This window comes from Girardinichthys multiradiatus, chromosome 12 (assembly GCF_021462225.1).
Source record: "Girardinichthys multiradiatus isolate DD_20200921_A chromosome 12, DD_fGirMul_XY1, whole genome shotgun sequence".
In the NCBI taxonomy this organism is placed as follows: Eukaryota; Metazoa; Chordata; class Actinopteri; order Cyprinodontiformes; family Goodeidae; genus Girardinichthys; species Girardinichthys multiradiatus.
In genome coordinates, this window is record NC_061805.1 from 50,921,221 (window position 1) to 50,948,808 (window position 27,588).

At 40.2% G+C, this 27,588-nt stretch overlaps 2 protein-coding genes across 2 annotated transcripts in view; one reads left to right on the forward strand and one right to left on the reverse strand.

The window, feature by feature from the left end:
• Window positions 1-2,455: 2,455 nt before the first annotated feature.
• LOC124878231 (GTPase IMAP family member 8-like) lies at window positions 2,456-19,545 on the reverse strand. Its single transcript, XM_047382085.1, has 7 exons — window positions 19,498-19,545; window positions 18,227-18,285; window positions 14,688-15,287; window positions 9,925-9,957; window positions 9,704-9,760; window positions 6,728-6,823; window positions 2,456-4,629 (listed from the first exon to the last, which is right to left on the reverse strand). The coding sequence occupies exons 2-7, from the start codon at window positions 18,243-18,245 to the stop codon at window positions 3,440-3,442; spliced, it is 1,995 nt and encodes a 664-aa protein (XP_047238041.1). The 5' UTR covers window positions 18,246-18,285; window positions 19,498-19,545; the 3' UTR covers window positions 2,456-3,439.
• Window positions 19,546-23,397: 3,852 nt separating this feature from the next.
• LOC124878203 overlaps window positions 23,398-27,588 on the forward strand; it is a 42,193-nt gene continuing 38,002 nt past the window's right edge. The window contains exon 1 of the mRNA XM_047382046.1: window positions 23,398-23,849. The gene's annotated coding sequence lies outside the window, so the exon portion shown is untranslated. The remainder of the gene's footprint in view (window positions 23,850-27,588) is intronic.

The following is a 27,588-nucleotide window of genomic DNA, read 5'->3' on the forward strand; positions in this document are numbered from 1 at the left end:
GAAACAGAGTTAAGTTATTTGAGATGTTTCTCATCGACCATGCGATCATAAACGTGCGCTATTGCACTGTGGATGCCTTGTACCGATTTCAGTTAATATAAAACCGTCTCAGCAATCGTCTTCACTCTGAAGTCATCCGCTTGTATGCGTCGAAGTATCAGAAGATTCTGAATAGCCGGAATGAGTTTGGGGGTTACGAGTCGTCGCATAATTCGTTGAAAGTTGACTTGGTAATAATTCTCACCCCAATACCTCCAGGCATTGGTGCTGACGCTGGCTCGGGTGGTTCGTTATGCACCCGTAGCAAGTTTCTCTGAGATAGTTCAAAGAGGTTATGTTGAATAAATGAAGTATCGCTGTTTTCACCGTATTGATGAGAGCGGTTGAGAACCAACCGTCAATTTTGTCCCCCTGGTTACTCTCATCCTCCGCTGAAGGCTGAGGGTCCTGCATCGGTTCCAGGGTCTGTGTAGGGGCTTTGGGAGAGGTTGAGTAGCTGGTAGCTACCTCATCCTCCACGACCACCTTCTTGTCTTCAGGCAGGACTCAGCCATAAATAGCGGCGATGGTGAGTAGAGGTCTGGAGAAAGCGGTTGATACATTTTCATGTTGTATCCTGTAGGTGATGCAGGACTGAAGTGGGTCTCAGAGAATGAGGACGTTGAGATGGATGGTGAGAAGAGGTCCGGGGAAGGCGGATGCTATGGTCCAATGTTGAAGCTTTCATCGTGCTCAGAAGAGAAGTGGATCTCTGCTCTGTGGTTGTAGAGATCCCTGTATGGTGTCGGTCCACTCATTCTCAGGATTCAGTTCTCACTGTCTGTGAGCTTGCTGTTATCCCCCCCGTATATATATATCATAGGAAGGGGGCGGGTCCTCAGAAGAGGGTTTGTTCTAGACGTAAAACAGGAAACGTCAGCGTTTTTTTCACTGACATGACATCGACCCAACTTCGTGACTTGTGGAAAAGGTCGGAAAGACGATGTCCAATTTCACTCATCTTCTCTGCCCAAGCTTCAAACGGCAGAGCCAGCATTGTCTTGAATATGCCGCAGTCCTGATTGAAAGCCTCCAGCACAAACAGATCTGAGGGGTTCATCCAGTTGTTCTTGCATCTGCTTGCCCGAAAAGACCAGCAACCATTTTCTGTGGTTTTTGACCCCCACACTGCGCTAAAGAGAGGTTCTCTCTCAGCTATTTCAACATCGGATGGTATATGAAACATTCTCGCCCGTTTTGCAGGTCGAGGAGACAGTTCATTTTCTTCTTCTTCCTCCCTCTCCTGCATTGAGACTGTTTCAGGGCTATCATTAAGGTGCGGGATTGCAAGCCTTAACACAGCCCAGTCGCTGTGGGTGAGAGTACACAGAGCCAATAATCCATTAAATACCTCGTCTTGATCCAATTGATTCAGGCACAGCTCTCCTATTTCATACAGGAAAATATAACCCCAGCTGCCAACCAGGCCATATGGCTCCAAAGACCATTCTTCCTGCGGAGTGTCGAACTGGGGTCTTTGTACCTTGCAGATGTAGTATGTTGATTTCTTAGAAGCATTCAGTTCACGGGATGAATGCTGGTAGACGGTCACTGGGGTTTCGCACAGAACTGACATACCTCTTGGCTGACCCGAGGTCTTATTTTCAACCGTGGTTGTTGAAGTCGATGTTGGATCCTCATCATCGGTAGAGTATGTTATGATGGGAATTCCAATAGGTATCTCAGATGAGGAAGTAGATGATATAGATGATGCAGTTGCTTGTTCATCATCATCTTGGCACGCGTTGCGTTTCTCCTCCGCTTGACGATGAACTCTCTTGACTCTAGCCATTGCTGAACAAATGTTCTTTTCCAACGAATGCTGCATGTAAAGTGCAGAGTTTTATGCCCGTATTTAAAGTAAACACTAAAGCACGCCCCATTGTTTTCATTGGATTATTCAAGTTTTAACGAGGCTTACAAACACACCCCTCTATTTTTAATTGGTGCTGATGCCGTACAGTTTCTGATAATACCATATTTGTCTTCTTCTATCTATATCATACACACCCCCTGTGTTTTAATTGATTTATTTAAGTTATCGTCCCTAATGACGACAACCAATCAGCATGCATGGTTACGCCCCTCGGACACACCCCTGTTGACCCCATGACCTCCCCGCCCCCATGACCCCCCTTAAGTTCAAAAGTTCACCTGTCAAAAGTTTGATTAAAGGGTGTAGTATTATCTCTACCCCCGTTTCTGGCTGTGCTGGAAGTAGGTTAATGTGATTTATTTTGAAAGTTCCAGAAAAGTTCTTACTGGCCTTTAATGTTGTAACCCATGGCTGGACTTTAAACAATTAGACTCAATATGATACTGATTCTTGGTTCTGTGTGTCAGCCTGTTGATCCATCATTGTATCCATCTCTCTTGTGTTCTTCATCTCTGGACTGGTCACTGACTCAGCGACAAGTGTTTTGACAACTCTTCCTAGAAACTTTATTGAACAAAGGTCAGGAGGGAGAGAATTAAGTCAAAGTTATCTTTCTGGTTGGAGCAGTATTTAGCTCAACATCCTGCAGCTTAAAGGCTTTAACAGAATAAACAATTCACTTAACATATTCTCCAGATTAAAATCTTAGGACCAGTTAAAAATTGCAAGAATTTGCATTTTGCACTATTCGACCTTCAGAAAGTTCAAACTAGATCTTCAAAATGCTAAAAACAGAAATGAGAGCAAGAGACAAAATATTATGCAAATTCTTTCAGTTTTTTAGTTGGTCTTAAGATTTTGATCCAGAGTGTATATTCACATGCATCTATATTTTTTACAATGTTTTAAAATTTTAAACATGATTAGCTGCACATAGTTCTAAACATTGCAATATGTGTGTATGTTTAAGGTCAGTTTAGGTGCTTTTCTTAACACCACAATATTAAACTTTATCTACAAGAAATTAAAAGTCTGATTCATCTTAAAAAATGTTATTAAAATATTTTGATATTAGCTACATACAATTATGAAAGAAAATCATCATTCATTTTACTAGATCAGTTATTTATAATTTTTAAACAGGTTTAGTACCACCAGGTTTTTAATGTGCTGCCACTAGATGTATTTATCCATCCGTAGTTTGTCTGGTGGAAGGCTGAGAAGGGGGCATGCAGGAAGTGGGCTTGGCTCAGGACTCAATCCTTGGACGGCTGCATGAAGGTCCACAGCCTCTGTTTATGGTGCACCTGCTCTGTCTCTGAACCTCGCATCAAACTTTCATAAAGATTTGTGTCTGAGATGTTTGCTGGAAAACTGTCATTAATCCTGTGAAATAGTCAGAAATAATCATGAAGCTAAACTTTCAGGATTGTTACGAGATTTTATGTCTCCTTTTTGTTTCTTTACAGTTTATATTATGTAGAGGTAGCATATGTACCACTGTGTTCACATAGGGATGGATTATTACATCAGATTGCATGTTTTGTCCAATTGTTTAAGGACTGGGAAGACAGGATTTAAGATTCTTTTCATCTCTGCCCGTTTTCTAGCTTCTTCTATTAACTTTTTCTGGTACTTCTCCAGTTCTCTGATCTCCTTTTCATGCAGTTCTCTTCCAATCCTTTCAGAGTTTTCAAATTTTTCTTTCTCTTTTTCATATTCATGTTTCTTTATCTCCAGGGATTGGTCAGCTACTTTACCATCTAATCCAGATATTATCTTCATTTTCTCCATTGCTACCACCTCATCAATCAAATGCTTTTTCATTTCTTCTTCCTTTCGCCTCCTTTTTTCCTCTTCCTCCCTATATTGCTGCTCTTTCTTTCTCTGCTCATTTTCTCTCTTGATACGTTCCTCCATTTCCTGCAAATATTTTCTCTGCAGTTCAATTTCTTGTTTCTGTTTTTCGAAACGTCTTTTTAAGGCCTCTTTTTCTGCTGAATGTTTTCTTTCAAGTTCTTCCACCTTCCTCTTTATTTCTTGATCTTTCTCTTTTAGAATATTCTGCATATTCTTCTGTATGGCAGCTTCAGCTTCTTGCAGCATCTCATTAGTGAAGCAGCTGCCTCCATTTACCTTCACCATGGTGTCGATCTTTCTGATCAGCTCTCTGACCTGAGCACGGTTTTCTAGATCACCATTTTTAAACACATGGTACCTTCCTCCACAGTCATTGATCAGCTTCTTGAAGGAATCTTCACTATCATTTTTAATATAATCTTCGACAGTGAGGCCTTCTCGCTCCAGTGAATCTCCTCCAGTTAAAAGAACGATGGTGAACTTTTCAGAATTCTTCCCAAAGATTTTCTTGATATTATTTAACGTCTCTTTCTCCTCTGGTGTAAATCTGCCAATCCGTATCACCAGGAGGAAGACATGTGGTCCTGGAGCCACAAGATTAATACACCTCATCAACTCCTCCTGAATCTTTCTAGGGCTCAAACTGTTGTCATAAAGACCAGGTGTGTCAACCACGAAAATCGACCGTCCGTCTACTTCAGTCTTTTCCTTTACGCATTGCTTTGTGACTGATTTTTGACATAATTTGGCTTCAAACTGTTTTCTTCGCAGGATGGTGTTTCCTGATGAGCTCTTTCCACTGCCAGTCTTCCCTATCAGAATAATTCTGATGTTGTTTGGATCCTCTTCATCACCTGTGGGACAAGACACAGAACATTTTAACAATTCAGATAAACAGACAAAGAAGAACAGACAGATCACAAACTATAAACCCCGAGCCCCCAACCCCAGACCACCATTTCCTCCCTTCGCTCCTCAGAGTTGTCCAGCTCCACCCCCTCTCTATTTCAGAGAAGGAAGTCAATGGACTGTTTAAGAGGTAGAAACCCCGCAAAGCAGCTGAACAGGACCGTGTCTCCCCATCCACCCTGAAGTGCTGTGCTGATCAGCTGTCTCTGGTGTTCACAGACATTTTTAACACCTCCCTGGAGACATGCCTGCTTCAAAGCATCCGTCATCATCCCTGTCCCCCCAAAAACCAAGGACCACAGGACTAAATGACTTCAGACCTGCCGCCCTGACCTCTGTGGTAATGATGTCCGTTAAGGGCCTCGTGTTGACCCGCCTTAAATCCATCACAGAACCATTTCTGGATCCCCTGCAGTTTGCCTACAGAGCCAACAGGTCTGTGGATGATGCAATAAATGTTGCCCTTCACTACATCCTGCAGCACCTGGACTCCACAGGAACCTACACCAGGATCCGGTTTGTGGATTTCAGCTCTGCTTTCAACACCAATATAATATAATAATATAATTTTTCTTTAATTCAGTAAAAGTTCTGCTTTTGCCATCCCCTTAAAAAGGTGCAACGTACAGGCAAATTTTATTTAATTACAGGGTGTATTTCCGTTTGGTGCTTTTTCAGCACTTTCTTTGTAACTGTCCACTTTTATGTTGTAAACCAGATAAGATATTGTTCAGAAACCATTTTAGATGGATGTTACCGGGACACTTGGCTATTATTCTGGCAGTTACAGTACGTTTATGAACATGTTTGAATTCCCTTTTTATTACCTTGCTGTTATTTCTTGTGTAACAGTGATTGTTTTTGTACATGTAGGATCCAGAAGTGCACATGAAAATCAGAAGACAACTGAAAGTGTGTTTTTTCTTCTTCTGCAGGATAGCAAATAAATTAAAAAGAAACAGTTCGTCCATGTGTTGGTCTTCTCTTGAACCCGGAGTTCCAGTTGCTACTCTTGTGACCAAGAAAGAAGTGTAATCTGGCCACTTTCAGGCTGCATTGTAGTCGAGTTTACCTCCACCTCCAGACAAAAAAATTACCTGCAATGGAAGAGCAGAACTCTTTTCCCAGTTTATGGAAAAGCCCAAGTTTAATGTCCTCTCAGGACCGAGCCAGTAAAACCAGGTTGTCCAGATAAAAAAGGGATTCTCATCCCTGCTCTGCACAGCGATGCACCTTTAGGTGGTCTCCACACATCTAGAGAATGTGTGCGGGGTGCATGGGCTTCACAACCGTGGGGGATGTGGGAGTTTTAACACCCACACTTTCCTTGTGAGATGGTTGAACATCCTCACTTTTCCAGACCGTAGCACGCTGCCAGTCCTCATACACACATTATTTGTATTATTGGTACATGTGGTACTTAAAAAGGTTGCTAAAAGCTAGGAGGCCGCTATTTTTACTTTTTGGCTGAAAAGCTATTGTGGATGTGACATCATCACTTCAGCTGTCAAGACAACCAAAATCGTGAGTCTATATCAGTTCGTCCGCCATCTTGTGACTGTCCATAAATGTTTCTCGTTTCCATCTTAGAGGTCTTTCTGTCATAACGTGCAGTTGGTGGTCAGGACCAAAGTGCAGAGAAGAATGGTAGGAGCCAGCGGAATGAAGGTAAGTCGAGTTTTAATTCTTGCCCATATGGAGTCCAGACAGCAGGGTTACATGACCCAAACACCAGAACAGACATGGCAGCAAGACAGAACTAACACAACAGGAACCAGTGAGGAACAATGGAAACTAAAGAGCTTAAATACAAACAGGGAATGAATAGAGGGACCAAGTAATCAGGGGAACTAGGAACAGGGGTGGGTAGACTGCAGGGAGTGAAATCAATAAACACGACAAAACACAATTCCGGATAATCAACAGGTGCCCAATCCTGGTAATTTTAATCAAAATTATTAATTTTGTAACTAATTGCCTTTTGCACTTATTAATAGTCCTGTGTTGCATAACACAGGATATTCCCAGATGTACGAATCTTACCTCCCCACGTTGGCATGAAGGTTTTCCAGCTTCTGCCTGTTTCTCTGTCTTCTGTCATCCAGACAGACACCTGGGCTGGTGGCTGCTGCTGAGAGTCTACAGGACCACAAAAGTACCTTTAGGTGGCGCTGCAACAGGGTTTTTGTTAATCTCTCGGTCATATCATGCAGACCACATTACATGCCATCACAGGACAATTGATCAACTTTACTCACTAACATGACCAGTACCAAACCTGTATTTAGTTTAATGCTGCCATTTAAAAATATGTAAATGATGCTCGATGGTAGCAGAAAAACTGGGAAGTTGTAACTCAAGTGGTGCACACTGCAGTGAAACTTTATAAGTCACACTCAGAGGAGGGTAGTAACTTGTTACATTTAAGTGAGTAACCATTCTAACCATTGTGCTCTAGGAGTGCTCTAGTACATTCGATGCCTGAGTGTCAACCTTAAACTACCTTCAGCCCACTGTGAGCAATTTTACAACCCTTCTGCTTGGAAGATCTAACCTCGACTTCTCTTCCTCCATTAAAGGTTACCTCCCAGAAGCTTCCTGGTCAACCATTGTGCAACAAACCTCCTAAACTCTCACTCCCTGGCTCAAAGAACTACCAGATTTCAAAGCCCACATCCTGGATCTCTGTCTTCACCATGGTGTGCCAGGCCAGGTCTCCGAAGCCTCCTTCAGATCCTGCATTGACTGCTTCTCTTAATAAACTGTTTAAACTTAACTAGTATCCTGACAGTTTATGCAAGTGGGTCAAAAAACGTTCTAGCACTATGACGCTGAATTCAAACACGTAGGTGTATGTGTGAGGGCGCTTGTGTATATACGTTTCCCCATGACTGTATTCAATAGCTGCCCCCCAGGGCCCGAGGCAGGCACGGTGAAGATCAGAGCCGTCGATACCCAGAACCAGAACCAAACATGGAGAAGCAGCTTTTAGTTCTTATGCTCCACTAATCTAGAAAAAACTCCCAGAAAACTGTAAAAGCGCCGAAACCCTAAGTTGCTTTAAATCAACATAAAAACTTACTTGTTTAGAGCGGCCTTTGACTGGGCCATCTAAACATTATTAGTTAAGTTTTCAGTCCAACTTTCCTTTCATTTTCTTGTCAATCATTTTATCATTACTTTTTAATTTCTTATTGTTTTTATGATCATCTTATGTTAATTATACATTTTTATTCTCTTTAATTATTTCTGTTTGTTAATTATTTAATTACCTTTATGCCGCTGTAATGTAGTTTTCCTATTATGTCTTTTTCTTTTTTTTATGTACAGCACTTTGAATTGTCTTGCTACTGAAATGTGCTATAAATAAACTTGCCTTGCCCAGAGCAAAGGAACCCTGGAAGGACCACCGACAGGACTACTCCCCTGTCCCGTCGGTGACCAAGCAGCCCTCGGCAGATGGCGTGTATCCAGGGCCGATGGCCCCCACCGTGCCCCCGCAAACACACAATATCACCATCACTGCAATGTCACCCCCGGAAGAACCACCGACCAGTTCAGTGCCACCATCATCCAACAGCTGGAGACCGCACCAACATTACTCCACATCTACTGAGCCTGCTGTGCTATTTGAAGGTCAAGAATTTACTGTATACTATATTGTCACAGAATTGTTTTTATTTTAGTCTTTAAAATACCAGAATTTGAACATAATGTTTTCTTTGTTTCTAATTAAAAATATTTTACTTAGTTAAAAAAAAACAACAATTAAAGTTGTGCTACTTTTACTTTAGCACAGTGTTTCGCTACTCAACTACCTTTGGTCATGCATACTATGTGGACTGAGGTATGAATCCTACATTAAATATGTCTATGTTAACAGTTTTAGTGTTTTTATTTTCATTTCTCCTGTTTTTTATTTTAAAAACTGAGTATTTTTAGCCGCCTGCCTCATCTCTGCATTTGGGTACTCTATAACCTATTTAAGCAAACAATGCTTCAGAAATTCAGATACATTTTCAAAATTAGACATAACACATTTTTATGTTTTACAGCATCAGGAGTTGTTTTGCTGCTTTAATGGGTTTCTAATTTGTGTCATTATTTTTCGGATGATATATTTCTGTCTGAAGATGTGGCATTAAACTCGGTTCCATTCATTTTGGTTCTTGCCCCTGTTTGGTCCAGTTGAGTCAAATTAAATAAAACAGATTAGGACCCTAAATCAAACCCACATAAGTCTCACTGACCTCCTGCTCGTAGATATTGGAAGTTATACAATAACTTTCCCAACAGGAAACTCTGAGTAAAATCTAGAAAACTAGTTTCAATCATCGGTTGTCAAAGCCAATACAGCAAAGTATAATCAATAAAATCAGGAGACAGTAAAGAAATTGGGGATTAATAATGAATTCATGGATTTTATGATGATATGATAAACATATTTTAATGCACTTAGAAGCTGAGAAAAACAAACTTGTTTTAAAGGTTTCAGTGAATGGAGACTTGAGTAATATTGGAAATAATGAGGCTGTAAATGTAAACACCTGATCTCTTTAATTTGCTTATCTAGAAAATGGAAGCTAAGAAATGAGTTGTTTAGATGATCTAAAAGATCTAGAAATTGAACAACAGAACATTTCTGATAAATAATCAGGGACCAAGCCATAGGGTTATAATTAAGTATATATTTAACAGTAAATCAGTGGAAAGACACCAACGTTGGAGTAATGATTTCTCTTTTACTGATTCAGGTTAGTTTCGATTTCTGGCAGATGGAAGTCTGAACCATCATCAGAAGAGACAGAAAAGACTGGATTATACAAAGATGTAGACAAAGCTATTTTTATTTGATTTGAATTAGCTTTGATTAACCACAATTTATGTGGCTCATAGGCCCTTTACTAACGATTCATGTTAATAATTAATAATTAATAATAGTAATTTCTATTATTATCTACAAATTTATCAAATGAGACTAAACTGGAAATAAACCAAAATGCACACTGTTCAACTCACAGTCTGGCCGCTGAAGCTCCGTGCTGTGGATGCGCCGATGGGTTCTGACATTATCTGCTGCAATAAAGATACATTAAAGTCTTGTAAGTCATAACCCAACTCTAATAACATGCAAGCAATACACTTTTAAAAAAAGGAAAAATATACTTCATCATTTGTGTAATATGTACATGGAGTACAAGAACACAGTGTTTTTATTTCACTGATTAATAAAATCTCACCAGCATATGCCACATTGTACAGCTCTGATTCATCTGTAAGAAAAATGTTACAATTTTATTTAACCTCATTAATGTTTTCACCATTTTGTACAAAAGATCAACAGAATATTATTTGGATTACTGCTCTTTAAAACTTACATTTGTGCTCAATTACAGCAAAAATCTAAAATAAAACGTTTTCTTTCATGTGAATTAAAAGATCAAAATCATTTTTATAGCCCTAATGATTGAGGTGAAGCTATTTTGCAAAAAAGAAATAGTGACTGAAAGATGCTGCATTTACACTGCTGAAAAAAAGGCAACACTTATCCAACACAATATAACTCCAAGTTAGTCAAACTTCTGTGAAATCAAACTGTCCACTTAGGAAGCAACACTGATTGACAATTAATTTCACATGATGTTGTACAAATGGAAAAGACAACAGGGGGAAATCTTTGGTGATTAGCAAGACACTCAATAAAGGAGTGGTTCTGCAGGTGGGGACCACAGACCACTTCTCAGTACCGATGCTTTCTGGCTGATGTTTTGGTCACTTTTGAATGTTGGTGGTGCTTTAACACTCGTGGTAGCATGAGACGGACTCTACAACCCACACAAGTGGCTCAGGTAGTGCAGCTCATCCAGGATGGCACATCAATGCGAGCTGTGGCAAGAAGGTTTGATGTTTCTGTCAGCGTAGTGTCCAGAACCTGGAGGCGCTACCAGGAGACAGGCCAGTACACCAGGAGACGTGGAGGAGGCCGTAGGAGGGCAACAACCCAGCAGCAGGACCACTACCTCCACCTTTGTGCAAGGAGGAACAGGAGGAGCACTGCCAGAGCCCTGCAAAGTGACCTCCAGCAGGCCACAAATGTGCATGTGTCTGCACAAACGGTTAGAAACCGACTCCATGAGGATGGTATGAGGGCCCGACGTCCACAAATGGAGGTTGTGTTCACAGCCCAACACCGTGCAGGACGCTTGGCATTTGCCAGAGAACATCAGGATTGGCAAATTCGCCACTGGCGCCCTGTGCTCTTCACAGATGAAAGCAGGTTCACACTGAGCACATGTGACAGACGTGACAGAGTCTGGAGACACCATGGAGAGCGATCTGCTGCCTGCAACATCCTTCAGCATGACCGGTTTGGCAGTGGGTCAGTAATGGTGTGGGGTGGCATTTCTTTGGAGGGCCTCACGGCCCTCCATGTGCTCACCAGAGGTAGCCTGTCTGCCATTAGGTACCAAGATGAGATCCTCAGACCACTTGTGAGACCATATGCTGGTGCGGTTGGTCCTGGGTTCCTCCTAATGCAGGACAATGCTAGACCTCATGTGGCTGGAGTGTGTCAGCAGTTCCTGCAAGATGAAGACATTGAAGCTATGGACTAGCCCGCCCGTTCCCCAGACCTGAATCTGATAGAGAACATTTGGGACATCATGTCTCGCTCCATCCACCAACGTCACGTTGCACCAAAGACTGTCCAGGAGTTGGTGGATGCTTTAGTCCAGGTCTGGGAGGAGATCCCTCAGGAGACCATCCACCGTCTCATCAGGAGCATCTCCAGGCGTTGTAGGGAGGTCATACAGGCATGTGGAGGCCACACACAATACTGAGCCTCATTTTGACTTGTTTTAAGGACATTATATCAAAGTTGGATCAGCCTCTAGTGTGTTTTTCCACTTTAATTTTGTGTGTGACTCCAAATCCAGGCCTCCATTGGTTAATAAATTTGATTTCCATTGATGATTTTTGTGTGATTTTGTTGTCAACACATTCAACTTTGTACAGAACAAAGTATTCAATGAGAATATTTCATTCATTCAGATCTAGAATGTGTTATTTGAATGCTCCCTTTATTTTTTTGAGCAGTGTATATATATTTTTTAGTATAATTTACTATTTTGGTCTCTGTTCTTGTGAAACCTAAATATGTTGTTCCAGCAAACTGTTATAATGCAAGGTCTGGATCAGAGACCATCATCAGGTCTTTCCTGTCTGCAGCTAAGATCTTTGTTTATGATATAATTTGGTTCTGCATATGTTTAGGTAACTGAAGTACTGTGGGTTTTTTAACATATCTTTTAAAACGATTACCAGCATTCTCCACTTTCTAAGCCACTGTGCCAGTTTAGCTGTGACCCTCTCATCTCTCCTGCACACTTTACTTGAATCTGTTCCAACAATCTGAGAAATTCTTCACAGCACAAATAACATTTTCATAGATTTTCCCTCTTACTTTACAACCTTGACTGGCTGGTAGCAAAATACAATTTGCAACAAGTATCCTTATCATATAAATCACACTAAAAAAGCAAACATGGAGCAGAACTGATGCATCAGATAAAGGCTGGTGTGCTCTTTACCCTCAATTTTAAGGAATATGGGGGAAATTTACTGCAATAAATCAAGAGCACATATTTTCAATATAAGAGCAGGATTTCATTCTGCTTGCACTAAGAACTTCTGCTTTCTTTTAAATATACGTTCTTCCTCAAATCTTTGTTTTCTCCTCCCACTTGCATCCTTTTGCTCACACTCAAACTTGCTCTCTGGACGGATCAAAAATGAACCAGAAAACCTGTCCTCCCTGCTTGTGGATTTTTTTGCTCTCTGAGGACCTGCTGTCCCACGTTGGGGGACAAATCCACCTCCGGGACACCAACTGCAGGCGCTGTATCCCCGTATCTGTCTTCGGTGTGTAAATAAATCTCAGCTTAATAGAAAGCTGTGTGTGAAGGCCACCTGTGTGCTTCACAACTTCATGCATGTCTTATTAACCAGTCCTTTTCAGGACTACATTTCAACAGCTTTTTTCAAAGCCACCCACAAACCTCTTAATGTTTGTTAGTGTCTTTTTTATATATGTGATGTTTGCAGAATTGTTTTCCTTTATTTCTTTGCAGGGACTGCACTGACCGATTCACGACGTGAATTGACAGAAAAGGTACGATTTTTCAATTCCCTCGCAGGTTTTGCTCTCGCTTCGCTCTATTCGCCCTAATCGTTCCTATTCATATCGCTTTGCTCCTGAACGTGCCTCTACATACGGTTAACATATAAATCACTCAATCCTATCTCATCATTAGCGGTTAGTCTGAACGCACCATTAGGTGTCCCAGACAAACCCAAAGTGAGCATTTGCATTTTGTTTCCTAATTCCTCCCTGATATTTGACAACTTCATACGCTCACATGCAGGGTTTCATCCTTGTTCCAAAGAATATAATGGTAGAAAAGACTTGTGCATTTCATATAGTGAAAAGGTGAGATATTTTGTAGCCTCTGAACCCGTCCCCACTTCCCTGAACAGCACAACTGAAAACTGGTATGAAAGCTGCAGCTTTTAAGGATTTTCTTTTCCTAAGGTTTCATGAAGAGACCAGAGGAACAAATCCTGTACATTTTGAAAACCTTAGTCAATGCAGTACATGTTATGTGGTTAATATGGTGCCCGCCGCTTGTTAAATATTAAGAAAAGGCATAAACCCGATAAAAACAAATTAGATCTATTTTAATGGGCAACTTCATCAACATGTCGGTGCTGGGCTAAAAATACTTTCTTACTTTCATACTCAAATGTCTATTCCTCACTAACAAAATATGACCTAAAAAGTGTCAGTAAAATGAGGAATAGCTGTTTAAGATGAGTTTAGCAGATATTGTGACAAGAGAAACAGATTTGCTGTCTGTCAATGTATCAGCATGGGCTCCCTCGGACCTGACCACCATTGTCTGGCCCTATTCCAGCAGCCCACATGCCTCTCCTGCAGGCCTCTCTCTCTGAATGAGAAGCAATGGCAGCTCACTATATTCTCTATGCTAGAAGAGGAATTCCCCATAAGCTTTTGGAGCTATTAGGCCTAGCAGATGTTTATGCTTGTGGTTCGGACGGACCCAGTAAACCATAGACCACATCCTGTTTCGCCTTTAACCCACTAGTGATAGCCTTAAAGGTCTGCGTCTATATTCATAGAAACTGGAGTTACAATACATAAACGATTGCGCAAAGGCGAAGGAGACAAGCGGGAGAAAAAAAGATCTGAGTGTGGAAACAAAGATTTGAAGGAGAGCAGAAAATACTTGAAAGACAGAGCAAGCCTTACCAAGTTTGAGCACAACCAGAATGAAATCCTGCTCTTAAATTGAAAATATGTGCTCTTGAATTTTGGCAGTAAATTTCCCCCATAAAGGAGTAGGTCAGCAAAAGTGTGTCATGCTGCTGATATCAAGAGAAAGCCGTTGGTAGAGGGGTTAGGATTGTGTGAAAACTGCAGATGATTGAAAAAGCATTTAAAAAGCTGGCAGGGATTGTAGCAGGGCTTGGATATATGGCTGTTGGTTGGTCGTTGCTCAACAAAATAGTTTGTTAAATTGCACATTTTTATGAGTTTTAATCTGAAAGCCAATGACCTCTAGGGCAACTTTGGATGTTGTGTCTCAAACCGAACATGTCAGAGAGGAAGAAATCACTGTGGTTGGTGTTCTACAGTCTGGAAATGCTCTCAAGGACAAGGACTACCTGGGATCTTCTGTACATACTACCTTCTTGCTTTGCTGAATACTTCGCGAAGCTCAGCCCTCACTACTCAGATATGTTAAACAATCAAGTCCCAGTCACCAAATCTTTGCTTTATGTCATTTGTTTGCTTGGCTGATTTTCATTCAATTCTTCGTGCACCCACCCCTTAAAAGGGAATTTCCAAACAAATAAAAAATAAAAGGTATTGATAAGTGATAAATGTTTTAATATTATTAATAAAATTATTGTTTATACATACCAAGGCTTAGAAATGATTTCAAAGGTAAAGGAACTTCTTTATTAGGTTCCAGGCTTGGATGGCCACAGATAACATGGTTCCCATAGTTGATTCTTAAAATGTGACTTAATTTCCACAGCAGGTCTTTAGGGTTGTGTTGCAGCCTGATCCACTGGTCTCCACACATTCTGATCAGTTCCTGCAGAGGCGTCTGGTGAAACGGGGAATTTGAACCCGACGTTTGCCATCCAGGTGTTGAGATCAATATCAGTGAATGCTTAAAAGAGTCTTCACTGAAGAGTTCAAGAATCCTATGAAGCCTCTTGGTTTGTTGGGTAGTGATGTTCTGCTGAACAACCAACAGAAACACATGAGGTCCTGGAGCAGAGAGACTCACACAAAGATCTACATGTTCTTTAAGTTTGGCTTCAGAGATGCTTTGGCAGAGCAGGTCCGGGGTGTTTATCAGAACCGTTCTTGTTGTCATAATCATTCCAGAGACTCTGATGGAGGTGTTTGGTTCTTCCTTTGTGTTGAACGTATTTGGACCCAGTAATAAGTTTGCGACTGAACTCTGGTCGTACCAGCTGTTGCCGAGCAGAATAAGCCTCATCTCAGACACTGAAAAACACAGGAAAAAGTTTTCATTCAGTTATTTAAGAACCTTTTAGTGGATCTGCATTCTCAAATATGATTAATATGATATTAAATGAAAAAGTGTTTAAGATGGACAACACTAAAATTATTGAGCTTTTTTTCATTCTTCAGCATCTCCAAGCCACCATAGTTCTCACCTGTGTCTATTCAGCCTGATGGTATATATGTTCTGTTTTTTCCTCTCCCTTTTTTCAGTCCATTTGTTTTATCTAACTTACACATCAATTCCCTGCTGCAGTGAAGCTCTTTACGTTTTTGCTTTAATGTTGGATTTTTTAGTTCTGCATTTTTAGCTATTTATATCAGCAGCACCTTTAATTAATTCATTTCTGCCTCTGCCACACATTTATTCTTGTATTATATTTACAGTAAAATACCACCATAGTTAGTCTTCACTATGGATGCACCAATACCGATACCAGGATTGGGAATTTGCCTGATAACATATGCGTGTTTTTCTACTAAGATTCCTATATGCATTCTGATTCTACAGGACCTGATACTTTTTCCTGCAACAGATGACATCTGTGCACGCATAGTTCAGCCCAATTAGCAGCAGTAACACAGAATAACAAAAAAAAAGCACCAACATCTCTTAGATTTAGTGTGAAATATATATATATATATATATATATATATATATATATATATATATGCAGACCTGATTATTCGTTGCAGTCTGGACCTGTCCTGTTTGATGGATGAGCCAAACCACACTGAGATGGATGAAGACAGGACAGATTGAAAGATGGCAGTGTAGAAGATGACCAGCAGCTGCTGTGGAAGGTTGAACTTCTTGAGTTCCCCCAGGAAGTCCAGTCTCTGCTGGCAAACTGCAGGGGTCCAACAGGGAAGCAAAGAAATCTCCGCCCACCATCACACCACTGACAACTTTCTGATTCTACTGGGGCACGCTTTTTTGGAGCCCTTGAGGTTGGTAAGATATTGAATTCCCGGCAATCTCTCTCTTCAAAGTGCCCCTCGATCATTTTCCTGTAAGCTACTTTTACCTTTTTCTTTAGCTTTGACTTAGAAACGCTGTATAATCACCAGAGCTCCCTTAGAAGCAGCTTGACCTCTCTGTTCATCCATGGTTTTTTACAGAGATGCAAATAAATATTTCAACTTAGGATTAATTGTCGATTAATGGTTCATATCATGGTTTATTATCACAAATGGTTGGCCCCAGGTACCTGGCTGACATGGTGCATTTTTTATTCATTTTGTTTCCCGTGGACGGGGGGGTTGGGGAAGCTTGTCTTGTCCAGACAGTTGGTCAGGCTCCATGGTGTGCTGCTCTGCTCTCTGTTCCACGTTGTGTCCGGGGGAGGAGGTTGTCGTTGTGGCGGATTGGGGTGTGCAGCGGTTGGGTTACAGCATGTGCGGTGGTGGGGGTGGGGGGTGGTTTCTGGCATTTGTATTTGCTGGGCAGTGACGGTGGAGCTGAGCTGGTTGGTGGTTTTTCTCACACATACACCTACAGGTGTTTGGATTGAAATATTTACAGATTCACAGATATACTCTATATAAAGCTGCTGTCGCCACAAAATACATTTTATTTTAATTAGTCCCTGTTTTTTTCCCTTGTAGAAGCAGAGTTTTATGTTGTATTTTCTTTTATCTTCTTTCTCTCTATTCTTTTCTCCTTCTCCTTCAAGTCTCTACACTTTTACACTTTCCAGGAGAAGCATTCATTTCTCCTGGAGTTACTAACTCGCAGCAATCTGCTGAGTTTCCTCAGAAAGAAAACCTTTCAAATAATTTCAATTATAAACTATATTTGACTGAATTGTTGGATAACTAGAATAAAATGGAGTGTATGAACCGGACTTGGAATCTGTCCCGTATGATTCGACTGAATCGACTTTGTAAAGTGCCTTGGGATGATTTCTGTTGTAATTTGCTGCTATATGAATAAACTGAACTGAAAATAGAATTGAATATTTGTGACTTTAATTTTACTAAAATAGCCATAAAGAATTGTTGCACAACTTACTGTTAGGTGGACAAAAGATAATGCTTCACAGCCACAAAACCAAGGTTATGTGGCTGTGAAGATAAATAATTAACAGGTAAAATAAAAGTCAAAGAAAGATTAGATGTCAAGGTGAACATAATAGCTGTGACTTACTGACTGAAGACATGATAACAGTGTTAATATTTTAAATGTTGAGTTCAGAAAAGAGCTGTTGGGTCCAACTGGAACACTTTTAAACTTTCCATCCTTATAAATTTCATCCTTATAACTGACTATGAACCACCACACATAAGAATGTTGCCATATAATACATCTAGACTCACTTTAGCTTCTAAAAACACATTCTACCTTCTTACAAAAATGTCTTTATGTTTTCTGAGGTGCATCAGCAAATGAACATTGGTCCAAAATAATCTTCATTCCAGTTCCCCACATTTTATTGTCTTATAGTGAGCAGGTTAGATGTGTTGGTTTTATATCAAACCTGCAGGGCAAAGTTTGGCTTTAGGAATGACTTCCTGTAAAACAATAAAACTGTTAATCTTTTATTACCACTATAAGTCCTTTTGAAATCAGGTTGTTTTCGCCCATCTAGGTCATATAATATAGTTATAGTTACAGTAAGGGGTGTGAACACATTGAATATTAATGTGTTTGTCAAAACTTCCTGCTGTGTGAAGAATGTGGTTCAACAGAAGCTAAGCAAATAACTATGAAAAGATAACTTCAAGACATTTTGTCATTTAAATGATTCAGATGTTAAATCTAAGAGAATATTATTGAATTATTGAAAACTGTTACTTGAAGATGAAAGAAGGCATACAGTATGAATAATAATGATAATAATGATAATAATAGCTATATTTATTATTATTAGTCCATCATCACAGGCAGTTTATACATTATCAGCTCTAAGTGGACTTACAGGATGGTGAAGAGGCCATGATGACACAGAGTTAGAAACCAAGATCAGAAGCCGTCACCCTGAAAAATAACAAACATCTGAATAATTTTAGAAAAATGTTAGATATCTACAGATTTAAAGCTTTGTTCTACATAACAGCATCAATTGTTCTCATTTACAAACAGAAACACATGAACCAAATGAAAGAAGGTGGAGCAGTAACGCTGAAGGCGGTCCTGTTATAGGTCATTGTCTGGGTCCAGGACAAGATAATCTTAGATGGGTCCCAACCCAGGGCATTTTGTAACTAGTAAAAAATATCTTTTCAACACATGATTAATACTGGATTCTCTCCTTCTGTCTCCTTCCATCTGCTTCATACTTTAGATATTTTAGTTTTACTTCTTAGAACGAGTTCTAAATAATATTCCCACTTTCTGGGGCTAAAAGTGAAGAAATCCTAAAAAAACATTAATAAATATATTGTTCCATGTGATCATTTCAATAAAATTGGAAATATATTTATCAAAAAAATAAACAAGTAGTTTTCAACATATTTTAAAGGACTCAATTTATTACTCAATGAAGTCATTAAATTTGGGAATCTAATTAATATTTATTTAATATTTACTATTCATTAATTTCTTTGTCAAATATCTGTACATTGCGCTCAAAGAGGAACCGAACTTGGTGAATAAATCTGATTAGGGCGATGGTGGTAGGAGTTCGTCTTCTAATTGGTGGGTTGCCGGTTCAAACCCCTGCTCTGTCCGTCTGAGTCGTTGTTTCCACAATGTAGCCGACGGAACGCAGAGGGACCAAGGTAGGAGGGGCACATTGTATTTCACCTTGAGGGGAAGGTCCCCGAGAGGTCTAGAGGGATGGATACCCACCAGAGCCAAGTGGAGCCCCTCTGGCCCTCAACCAGCCCAGCACACCTCCGGGAACCATAGGCTGTCCACCCCTCTTGGACTTGGCCCTACCACAACACCAAGGAGGGCAGCCACCTGCTCTTACATCAGTTACATCTGAACTTTGAACCTAAGTGTCATGAGACTGAAATAAAGATGTATTTCCTAATGCTTTCATTACTTTCAATTACAGGTAGGTAAATTTAAAAAAAGTAGACTCATTTAACAATATAATAACCAAAATTAAAAAAAAAAAAAAAACTGTTTGAAAATAGAGCAAACGGCCAATATTTTTAACACAGAAATGATAATAAACTAGATGTTAGGGTCGGTTGTTGTATTTTCAATATATTTGACAAGGTTATGGTTAAGTTTACCTACCTTACATGTGAATTAGTTGCTGTAGTTTTTTCCTCCTGTTCTTGACCGAGTCTCTGCCCTGAAATGAAACCTTCCTCCCGTCTCTCTGCAGGGTGGGAAAAACACTGAGCTGAGTCAATGATTAACTTACAGGATTCCTCCGAGACAAAGATCATTTCAAACATCTGTTATATTATACTGGATAAAGCATCCAGTGCTTCTGCACACATTTCATTTCTGAAAGTTTATTCATAAGAAGCATAAAAAGAGACGAGCTGTTCTGAACATTTGTTGTCATTCTTGACCTCCCGTTACAATCTAACACTAGAGGGCGCAAAGGAGCAGAGATGCTGCTTCGTTATAATGCTGATTTAATGATGCATCAGTTAAAGGTTTGCAAGACTTATGTTATCCATGTAAAATCTCTGGTTAAACTTTTAATTTATAAACAAATGCCCCTGGTTCTGATGTGTGAGAATGAATTTAAAGCTCAGTTCTGCAGGAACACATTGTGATCCGTCCAACAGAGATCAGTCGATCAATTTATCTGATGAGGAAACGGTAGTTGAAGCAGCAGGTCAAAAGTCTGCTTTATTGGAACCTGCAGGTTGGATCATTTTAATCGAGTTGCTTAGTCATTATCTAGGCATGTTAAAACAAAATAAAAAACTAAATTATTTTGAACTAGTTCCATCCAAGTAAAACTAGTGTCATGATCCACAGCTATTTAAGTTTTGGTTTGAATTCTGATCATTTTTGGCCGGTATATTATTGTTGTTAAGGCTTTGCCGTATTCAGTTGATTCCTTTGTGTTGAGTTTCTTATTTCTTGTCTACTTCTGTACATTTCTGTTTAAACTCTTTAGTTAGTGTGAGGATTTTTAGCTTTATAGATAGTTATTTTGTTTTATATTTAGTTCAGCTGCCCCTGTGTTATTAAGTCTCCTTCTCTCTGCTCTATAGTCTCCCCCAGCTGCTCTGCGTCCCTCTGATTAAACTTGCCTGGTTTCAGCGTCACTCCTTACTGCTCCTCAGTATTTAAAGCTTTTCATTTCACTTCTTTGCATTTGGTCTTCCTAAATTTAGCTCCAACAAAACTCAGTAAGACAATTAGAGTTTAAACTATGTGTCTGTGCCAACAAACTCACTGCTTCTAGACAATGATTTTCTTGAAAAGTATTCTGAGAACCTTTTTTTAAAAGCTGGGGAGACTGAAACATCTTAATCAGCCCTTGGACAGTTGCTCAAAGATCTCCTTTTGTCTTACTCTCATATCATGCAGCTACTTCTCCATGAAGACATGGAAAAACTTAGAGTTCATAATTTGCTAAAGCTGCATGGAAGAACAACGCTGATTGGCTCAGAGCTAGAATTAACTAAGAAGGGCAAAAGACAACAGATTTTATTGCAAGGCGGACAAAGTTTGGAATACAACAAAACAAAAGAGTAAATTGATAAAAACTGAACCCAGAGGCACCGGACCATCAAGTTTCAGAAGCAAAATAGACGTAAGTAGTAAAACTAAAAGCTGAAAAGAATTGACAAAACCAGGAGTGTACAGCTACTTTCAACTCAACTGTACTACACCAAGTTTAAATTTGTTGTTGTTCAAACTAGGTGAGGTCCATCATTCTTCAGAGAAAATTTATCACAAGTGCAAATAAATTCTAGACAGCTGCCAATTTTCTCAGAAGTGGATGCGGCCTTATTACCTCCAGAGGGAGTTTGGGCAGGTAATACAGGTCCTTCTCAAAATATTAGCATATTGTGATAAAGTTCATTATTTTCCATAATGTCATGATGAAAATTTAACATTCATATATTTTAGATTCATTGCACACTAACTGAAATATTTCAGGTCTTTTATTGTCTTAATACGGATGATTTTGGCATACAGCTCATGAAAACCCACAATTCCTATCTCACAAAATTAGCATATCATTAAAAGGGTCTCTAAACGAGCTATGAACCTAATCATCTGAATCAACGAGTTAACTCTAAACACCTGCAAAAGATTCCTGAGTCCGTGTGTTGTTCCTTTCCTTTCATTCTGATTAGTTCTCTTTGTATCTCTGTTATACAACTTCAAAAATGGGTAAAATAGGAGCCTGTGGAGCTTTATATAGACCACAGCTGAATAATTTAAGAGTGAAAAGGAAATATTTAAAAGCATGAAATGTCCCCTTTAAAACTCGAGGGAAGAAATTAAGTCAGTAACCATAAAATAAACTATATTTGACATCCAAGAAGCATGTGTGACATTGTCCTCTTTTCTAGTATTCCTGAAAATGCATCTGATAACCTGGAAGCTTTGATTAGAGCATTCATGAGAACAAAGTTCAAACTTCCACCAAACACCATCAAGCAGATCACCTTCCATCGTTTCCATAGACAGAAGGGACTGAGCCCTTAATCAGATGAAGTCTTTCAGCAACTCCTTCTTGATTCTGCAGGAGGTTGATGAAGAACTCGTCCCTGAAGAGCTTCATGCAGACGAAGAGGAATTTCCCCACTGATGTGGGAAAATTTCCATGAAAAATAAAATTTAACCTGGAACTGTGAAGAGGTTCTAATACAGGGGGACGGTGTGATGAATTGTGTGAGTTAACACCAAAGACGTGAGGAAGACGAACAAAGGCATCTTAGGGAGGCGATGCAGGCTAAAACTCTCAAAGAAAAATATGAAAACTGTAAAAGAAGTGATGAAAAAATTTAAGGGAATTGCATGAAAAGGAGCTAAAAGAAGTAGAGGAGAGGTACCAGAAAAAACAAGAAGACATGAAGAAGAAATTCATAGAGGAAGCTAGAAAACAAGCAAAGATGAGAGGGACGTTCAAAGTCTTCGATCTTCTCCAGCCAGTCCTTAAACACTTGGACAAAACATGCAAACAGATGTAATAAACCATCTCTATGCGAACACAGTGGTACATATAGCTACATCTCAAAAAATAGAATGTTGCATAAAAGTTAGAAATTGTTTTCCAGTCATTTCAGAAAGTGAAACTCATATATTATATAGAATCATTACACATTGAGTCATATTTTTCAAGCCTTTGTTTCTTGTCATTTTGACGGTTGTGACTTACAGGTAAATAAAACCCAAAATACAATCTCTAAGAAAAAATACTGTGAAAAAGTTAATTACTGGACACTCCTGGTATCACAGCCTAAACAGCTAATTAACTCAAAACTCCTGCAAAGGTTTCCTGAGCTTCTATAGTCTCCCAGTCTGGGTCAGTAGGAGACACAATCATGGGGAGGACTGCTGACTGGACAGATGTCCAGAAGTCACTCTTCACAAGCAGGGAAAGCCACAAAAGGTCATTGCTGAAGAAGCTGGTTGTTCACAGAGTTCTGTATCCAAGCATATTAACAGGAAATCAAGAAAAAACTTTATTGTCGTTATGTCACCATAATGAAATGTTCTTTGAGGCTCGGCTCCAAAGACATACATGAATTGCACACACATAATAAAAAATAACTAAGGACACATTTTGCAGAATATGAAAACATTTTTTTTAAATGAGTGGAAGGAAGAAATGTGGAAGGAAAGGTGCACCAGCAACAGGGGGAAACACAACCTTGAGAGGATTGTCACACGAAATCCATTCAAGAGTTCGTGGGAAGCTTCGCCAGGAGTGGGCCGGGGCTGGAGTCGGTGCATCAAGATCCGACACACACTAAACTAAAAACCGGTCCAACCAGAAAGATTCATTTCATTTAATTCTCTCCCTCTGAGACTTGAACAAACAAGTTTGAAAGAACTGAAAGAGCTGCTCTTTTCTGGCCTTGGTTTGATAAAGTATCTGGGAAGACTTGTCATTGTAGACGAAACACTAATCTGTAATCTGTCCCTGATGACATCACAGTGGGATGACTTCTGTGTGATTGCTGTGTCAGTGAACAGGCCAGGGATGGAGGAGACAGAGAAGACAATGATGGATCAACCAGCCAACACCTGTAACCAAGAACCAGTACGATCAGTCATGTCTGATCTACTTGTTTAAAGTTCAACTGTGTGGTTTCTCTTTTACCAAAATATGATGTGACCTTTCAGTATCTCTGCTGCTCACTGTTCAACCAGCAGAGAGCCCTGACAGCAGCCCTGATGGCAGAGAGGAGGAGAAGCGCTTTGTGGACGTTATTCACTGCAGCTGATAAGGACACTGCCTCATGATGTGAGCAGTTTTTCTCAGACATTTGCTACGGTGGGAACACCACTAATGTACAGAAAAATGTAAAAACCGTTCAGACTCTACTCAAGAGAACTCCGAGCTGCAAAAACCTCCGAAAGAGGAGGGAGGAGATCCCCAAACCAGACCCCGACACAGAGACAGAGGTCTCTGCTTTCAGCCAAAAATCAGGAATATTCAGGTAACTCCAGCAGAAAAAAATGTTTCCCACAGTGTAATTGGTGATCAGAGATACAATTTTAGCAACTGTTATCAACCGTTATATATTTAGCCAGTTGAAAAAAATCTTAATTGTTTTTTGGAACTCAAAAGTATACACTTACATAAAGATGTACACCTTAACCCTGAAATATGAATATGGCTGAATATAATAACTCTTTGTGTTAACTGTTGAAGGAAAAATAGTATTCCTATTTAGGCTACATGATGCAGATTACAGTTACAGACTTAATTATTATGATTATTTTGTTATTTCACCTAGATTATTCACAGAGTCATAGATTAGGGAATTATTTTAGTATTTTTATTCTGTTTCATTCTTTTTATTGATATAGTTAGTTAATAAAAACATGTTTATTTGCCTAAAATCTTTGTTCTTTGTTTTATCATAATAATAATAATTAAGTAACCAAAGGGAGAATCATAAAATTATTAAAAGATCACAACATTTCAAGTAAAGTATCGGTCTCTGTTTTCTTTCCCTTGTATTTGTCATTACGTACATCAGGAAATAGCGTGGCAAGCTAGAATGTATAAGCTTGAAAACCTGTCAGTTTGAGCTAAAATGATTACTTGTTGCTACAACTGGGTTCAATGTGTTACAGCAAAATCTGACCATCAGAATCTATGACTGCAAGGGGGTGCATCTGAAATATTCCTACCCCTGCGTTGTGAGCGCTTACAGCAGCCAAAGAGTTAAATCAAACTCTGTGATCAATAGATGTTGTAATTCCAGAGCTGTTGAGTTTGTCCAACTGAAATATTCAGTTATATTCTGATGACTGTCATCATACTGGATATTAAATCTTATTAAACACTTATTAAAACTATAATATTCACACTGACAAACACTGACAAATGAATGTCCTTAAAATGCAGAGGGTTACATTTTGTGACCGCTGTTACCAACATGTAACCATCCTGACACTGAAAAGGAAAGGATTTGAACCTCAAAGCAAACTTATAAATTCATAGCTGCCTTTCCTCTCTTTTTGTTGTAGAAAAAAAGATTTTCAGCATTAAACACTGCATTTATGTTGGTAACCGTCTCAATTAAGTTACACTTAGGTCACGACAGGTGTCAGAATCAGTGATCCTTCACATTTCAGAGGAACTTTAGATGTCAGCAAAATGAACATAAGTACATTTCTATAAAGTAAAAGTTTTTGTCAAACTAAAGCAACGATAATTTCGAAAGCTTCTATGTTTCGGGTCAAATGCATAAGTTTAATTTTTGTATTTCACTAAATCTGTCCTTTATTAGATTAACCAGGTATCATTATTTCTATTTGTGGTTATTTGTAGCAAAGATGAGGTAAAATTAGACATTTTTCTTAGTTAAACAGTTGGGACAACAGAGTGAGGTAGAAAGGCCGCTGCGGCCAAAAAATCAATAATCTGTAGTTCCTTCAACACCAGCAGACATAATCTCACTCTGACCTTTTCATTATAGTGGTAAAACCACTAAGGGTCGCTCTCAGCAGCTAGGAGATGACAGAGACTCCTATCTTACTGAGGAGGTATGGTTGACCCTTTTGTGTGACACTGTCTTCTAAGAGCTTGATTGGTTGTTGAAAAAAACTAAACAAAACCAAAATCCAGACATGCTCCTAGTAGTCAGTGGAGTGAAATTAACCGCTCATAGAATTGAGACAGGATTCAGAAATGTGTAAATCATGATGATGAAACTTAGCAAAATTAAAATCAATTGTCATGCAGCATCAGAATGTTTGAACGCAGCTTATTTACATGCTCGCCATTTGCTTATTAGTATGTTTACTCTCCATGCTGGTTGTTTTTACTGTTTCATCTATTTGATATTAAAGTTGACACTCACCTATCAGCATTTTACTGTGATTACGTTTTTGTGTAGAGGTTTCGTCATCGTCGTCTTCTGCTTTATCCGGGACCGGGTCGCGGGGGCAGCAGACTCAGCAGAGACGCCCAGACGTCCCTCTCTCCAGACACCTCCTCCAGCTCCTCCAGGGAGAGCCCAAGGCGTTCCCAGGCCAGCCGAGAGACATAGTCCCTCCAGCGTGTCCTGGGCCGTCCCCTGGACCTCCTCCCGGTGGGACGTGCCTGGAACACCTCCTGAGGAAGGCGTCCAGGAGGCATCCGGTATAGATGCCCGAGCCACCTCAACTGGCTCCTCTCGATGTGGAGGAGCAGCGGCTCTACTCCAAGCTCCTCCCGGATGGCCGAGCTCCTCACCCTTTCTCTAAGGGAGTGCCCGGCCACCCTACGGAGGAAGCTCATTTCAGCCGCTTGTATCCGGGATCTCGTTCTTTCGGTCATGACCCAAAGTTCATGGCCATAGGTGAGGGTAGGAACGTAGACCGACCCGTAAATCGAGAGCTTCGTTTTTGGCTCAGCTCTCTCTTCACCACAACGGACCGGCACAGCGCCCCCGTTACTGCAGCAGCCGCACCGATCCATCTGTCGATCTCCCGCTCCATTCTTCCGTCACTCGTGAACAAGACCCCGAGATACTTAAACTCCTCCACTTGAGGCAGGAACTCCCCTCCAACTTGAAGAAGACAAGCCACCCTTTTCTGCTCAAGAACCATTGCATCGGACTTGGAGGAGCTGCTCTTCATCCCAGCCGCTTCACACTCGGCTGCGAGCCACCCCAGTGCATGCTGTAGGTCTTGGTTAGAGGGGGCCAGCAGGACCACGTCATCTGCAAAAAGAAGAGACGAAATCCACTGGTCGCCAAATCAGACCCCCTTCTGGCCCTTGGCTGCGCCTAGAAATCCTTTCCATAAAAGTTATGAACAGGACCGGTGACAAAGGGCAGCCCTGCCGGAGTCCAAAATGCACGGGGAACAGGTCCGACTTAGTGCCGGCAATGCGGACCAGACTCCTGCTCTGCTCGTACAGGGACCGAATGGCCCCTAGTAAAGGGCCCCCGATTCCATACTCCTGGAGCACCCCCCACAGGGCATCATGAAGGACACAGTCGAATGCCTTCTCCAGGTTCACAAAACACATGTGAACTGGTTGGGCAAACTCCCATGAACCCTCGAGTACCCTGTAGAGGGTATAGAGCTGGTCCAGTGTTCCACGGCCGGGACGAAAACCACACTGCTCCTCCTGAAGCCGAGGTTGTATAGAGGTTTGATTGGGCAAAATGTTCATAACCAAATGGAGAAAAAAAGGTGGAGAAAACCGAACTGGACAGAGGTGCAGAGCTCTGATATCTTCTGCAATTAAAAGCTATAGAGAAAATTGCAGCACACAAGCAAACTTTCGAGAAATTCTATGATTTTTCTTAGAATGACGTCAATAGGAGCTACTTTTAGTCTGAGGATTCTTTGTGAATATGAGCCCTGATCATTTTAAAATGTTCTCTTAACAGCTGAATTGAAACTAGCTGTACCCCCACCACCCACCCCAACAACTATTCATATGTTTCATGATAATGTAAATAAACTCTAGGTTTTGTTCATGTTGTTAAGCTTTTAGTTGTACTTTGATCCTGACTTCTGATGGTCCAGTGCACCAAGTTCTGTTTTTAACTTTTTCATTTTATTCTGAACAATCCACACATAGACCTCTTTGTAATAAAATCTGTTGCCCTTTCCCCTTCTATGTGGAAGCAGTGAGTTTATTGGCACCGACATATAGTTTTAATCCTGATGCAGAGAAGTGAAATGAAAAGTGCTAATGATAACTGATAATTTTAGCATGTGGAGAACTGA

Coding starts and splice junctions, on each gene's coding strand:
- LOC124878231 (XM_047382085.1), bottom strand. Junction 9,958..14,687: donor GAAATCATTTCTAAGCCTTG/GTATGTATAAAC, acceptor TTTTTCTTACAG/ATGAATCAGAGCTGTACAAT. Junction 4,630..6,727: donor CTTCATGCCAACGTGGGGAG/GTAAGATTCGTA, acceptor CTTGTCCCACAG/GTGATGAAGAGGATCCAAAC.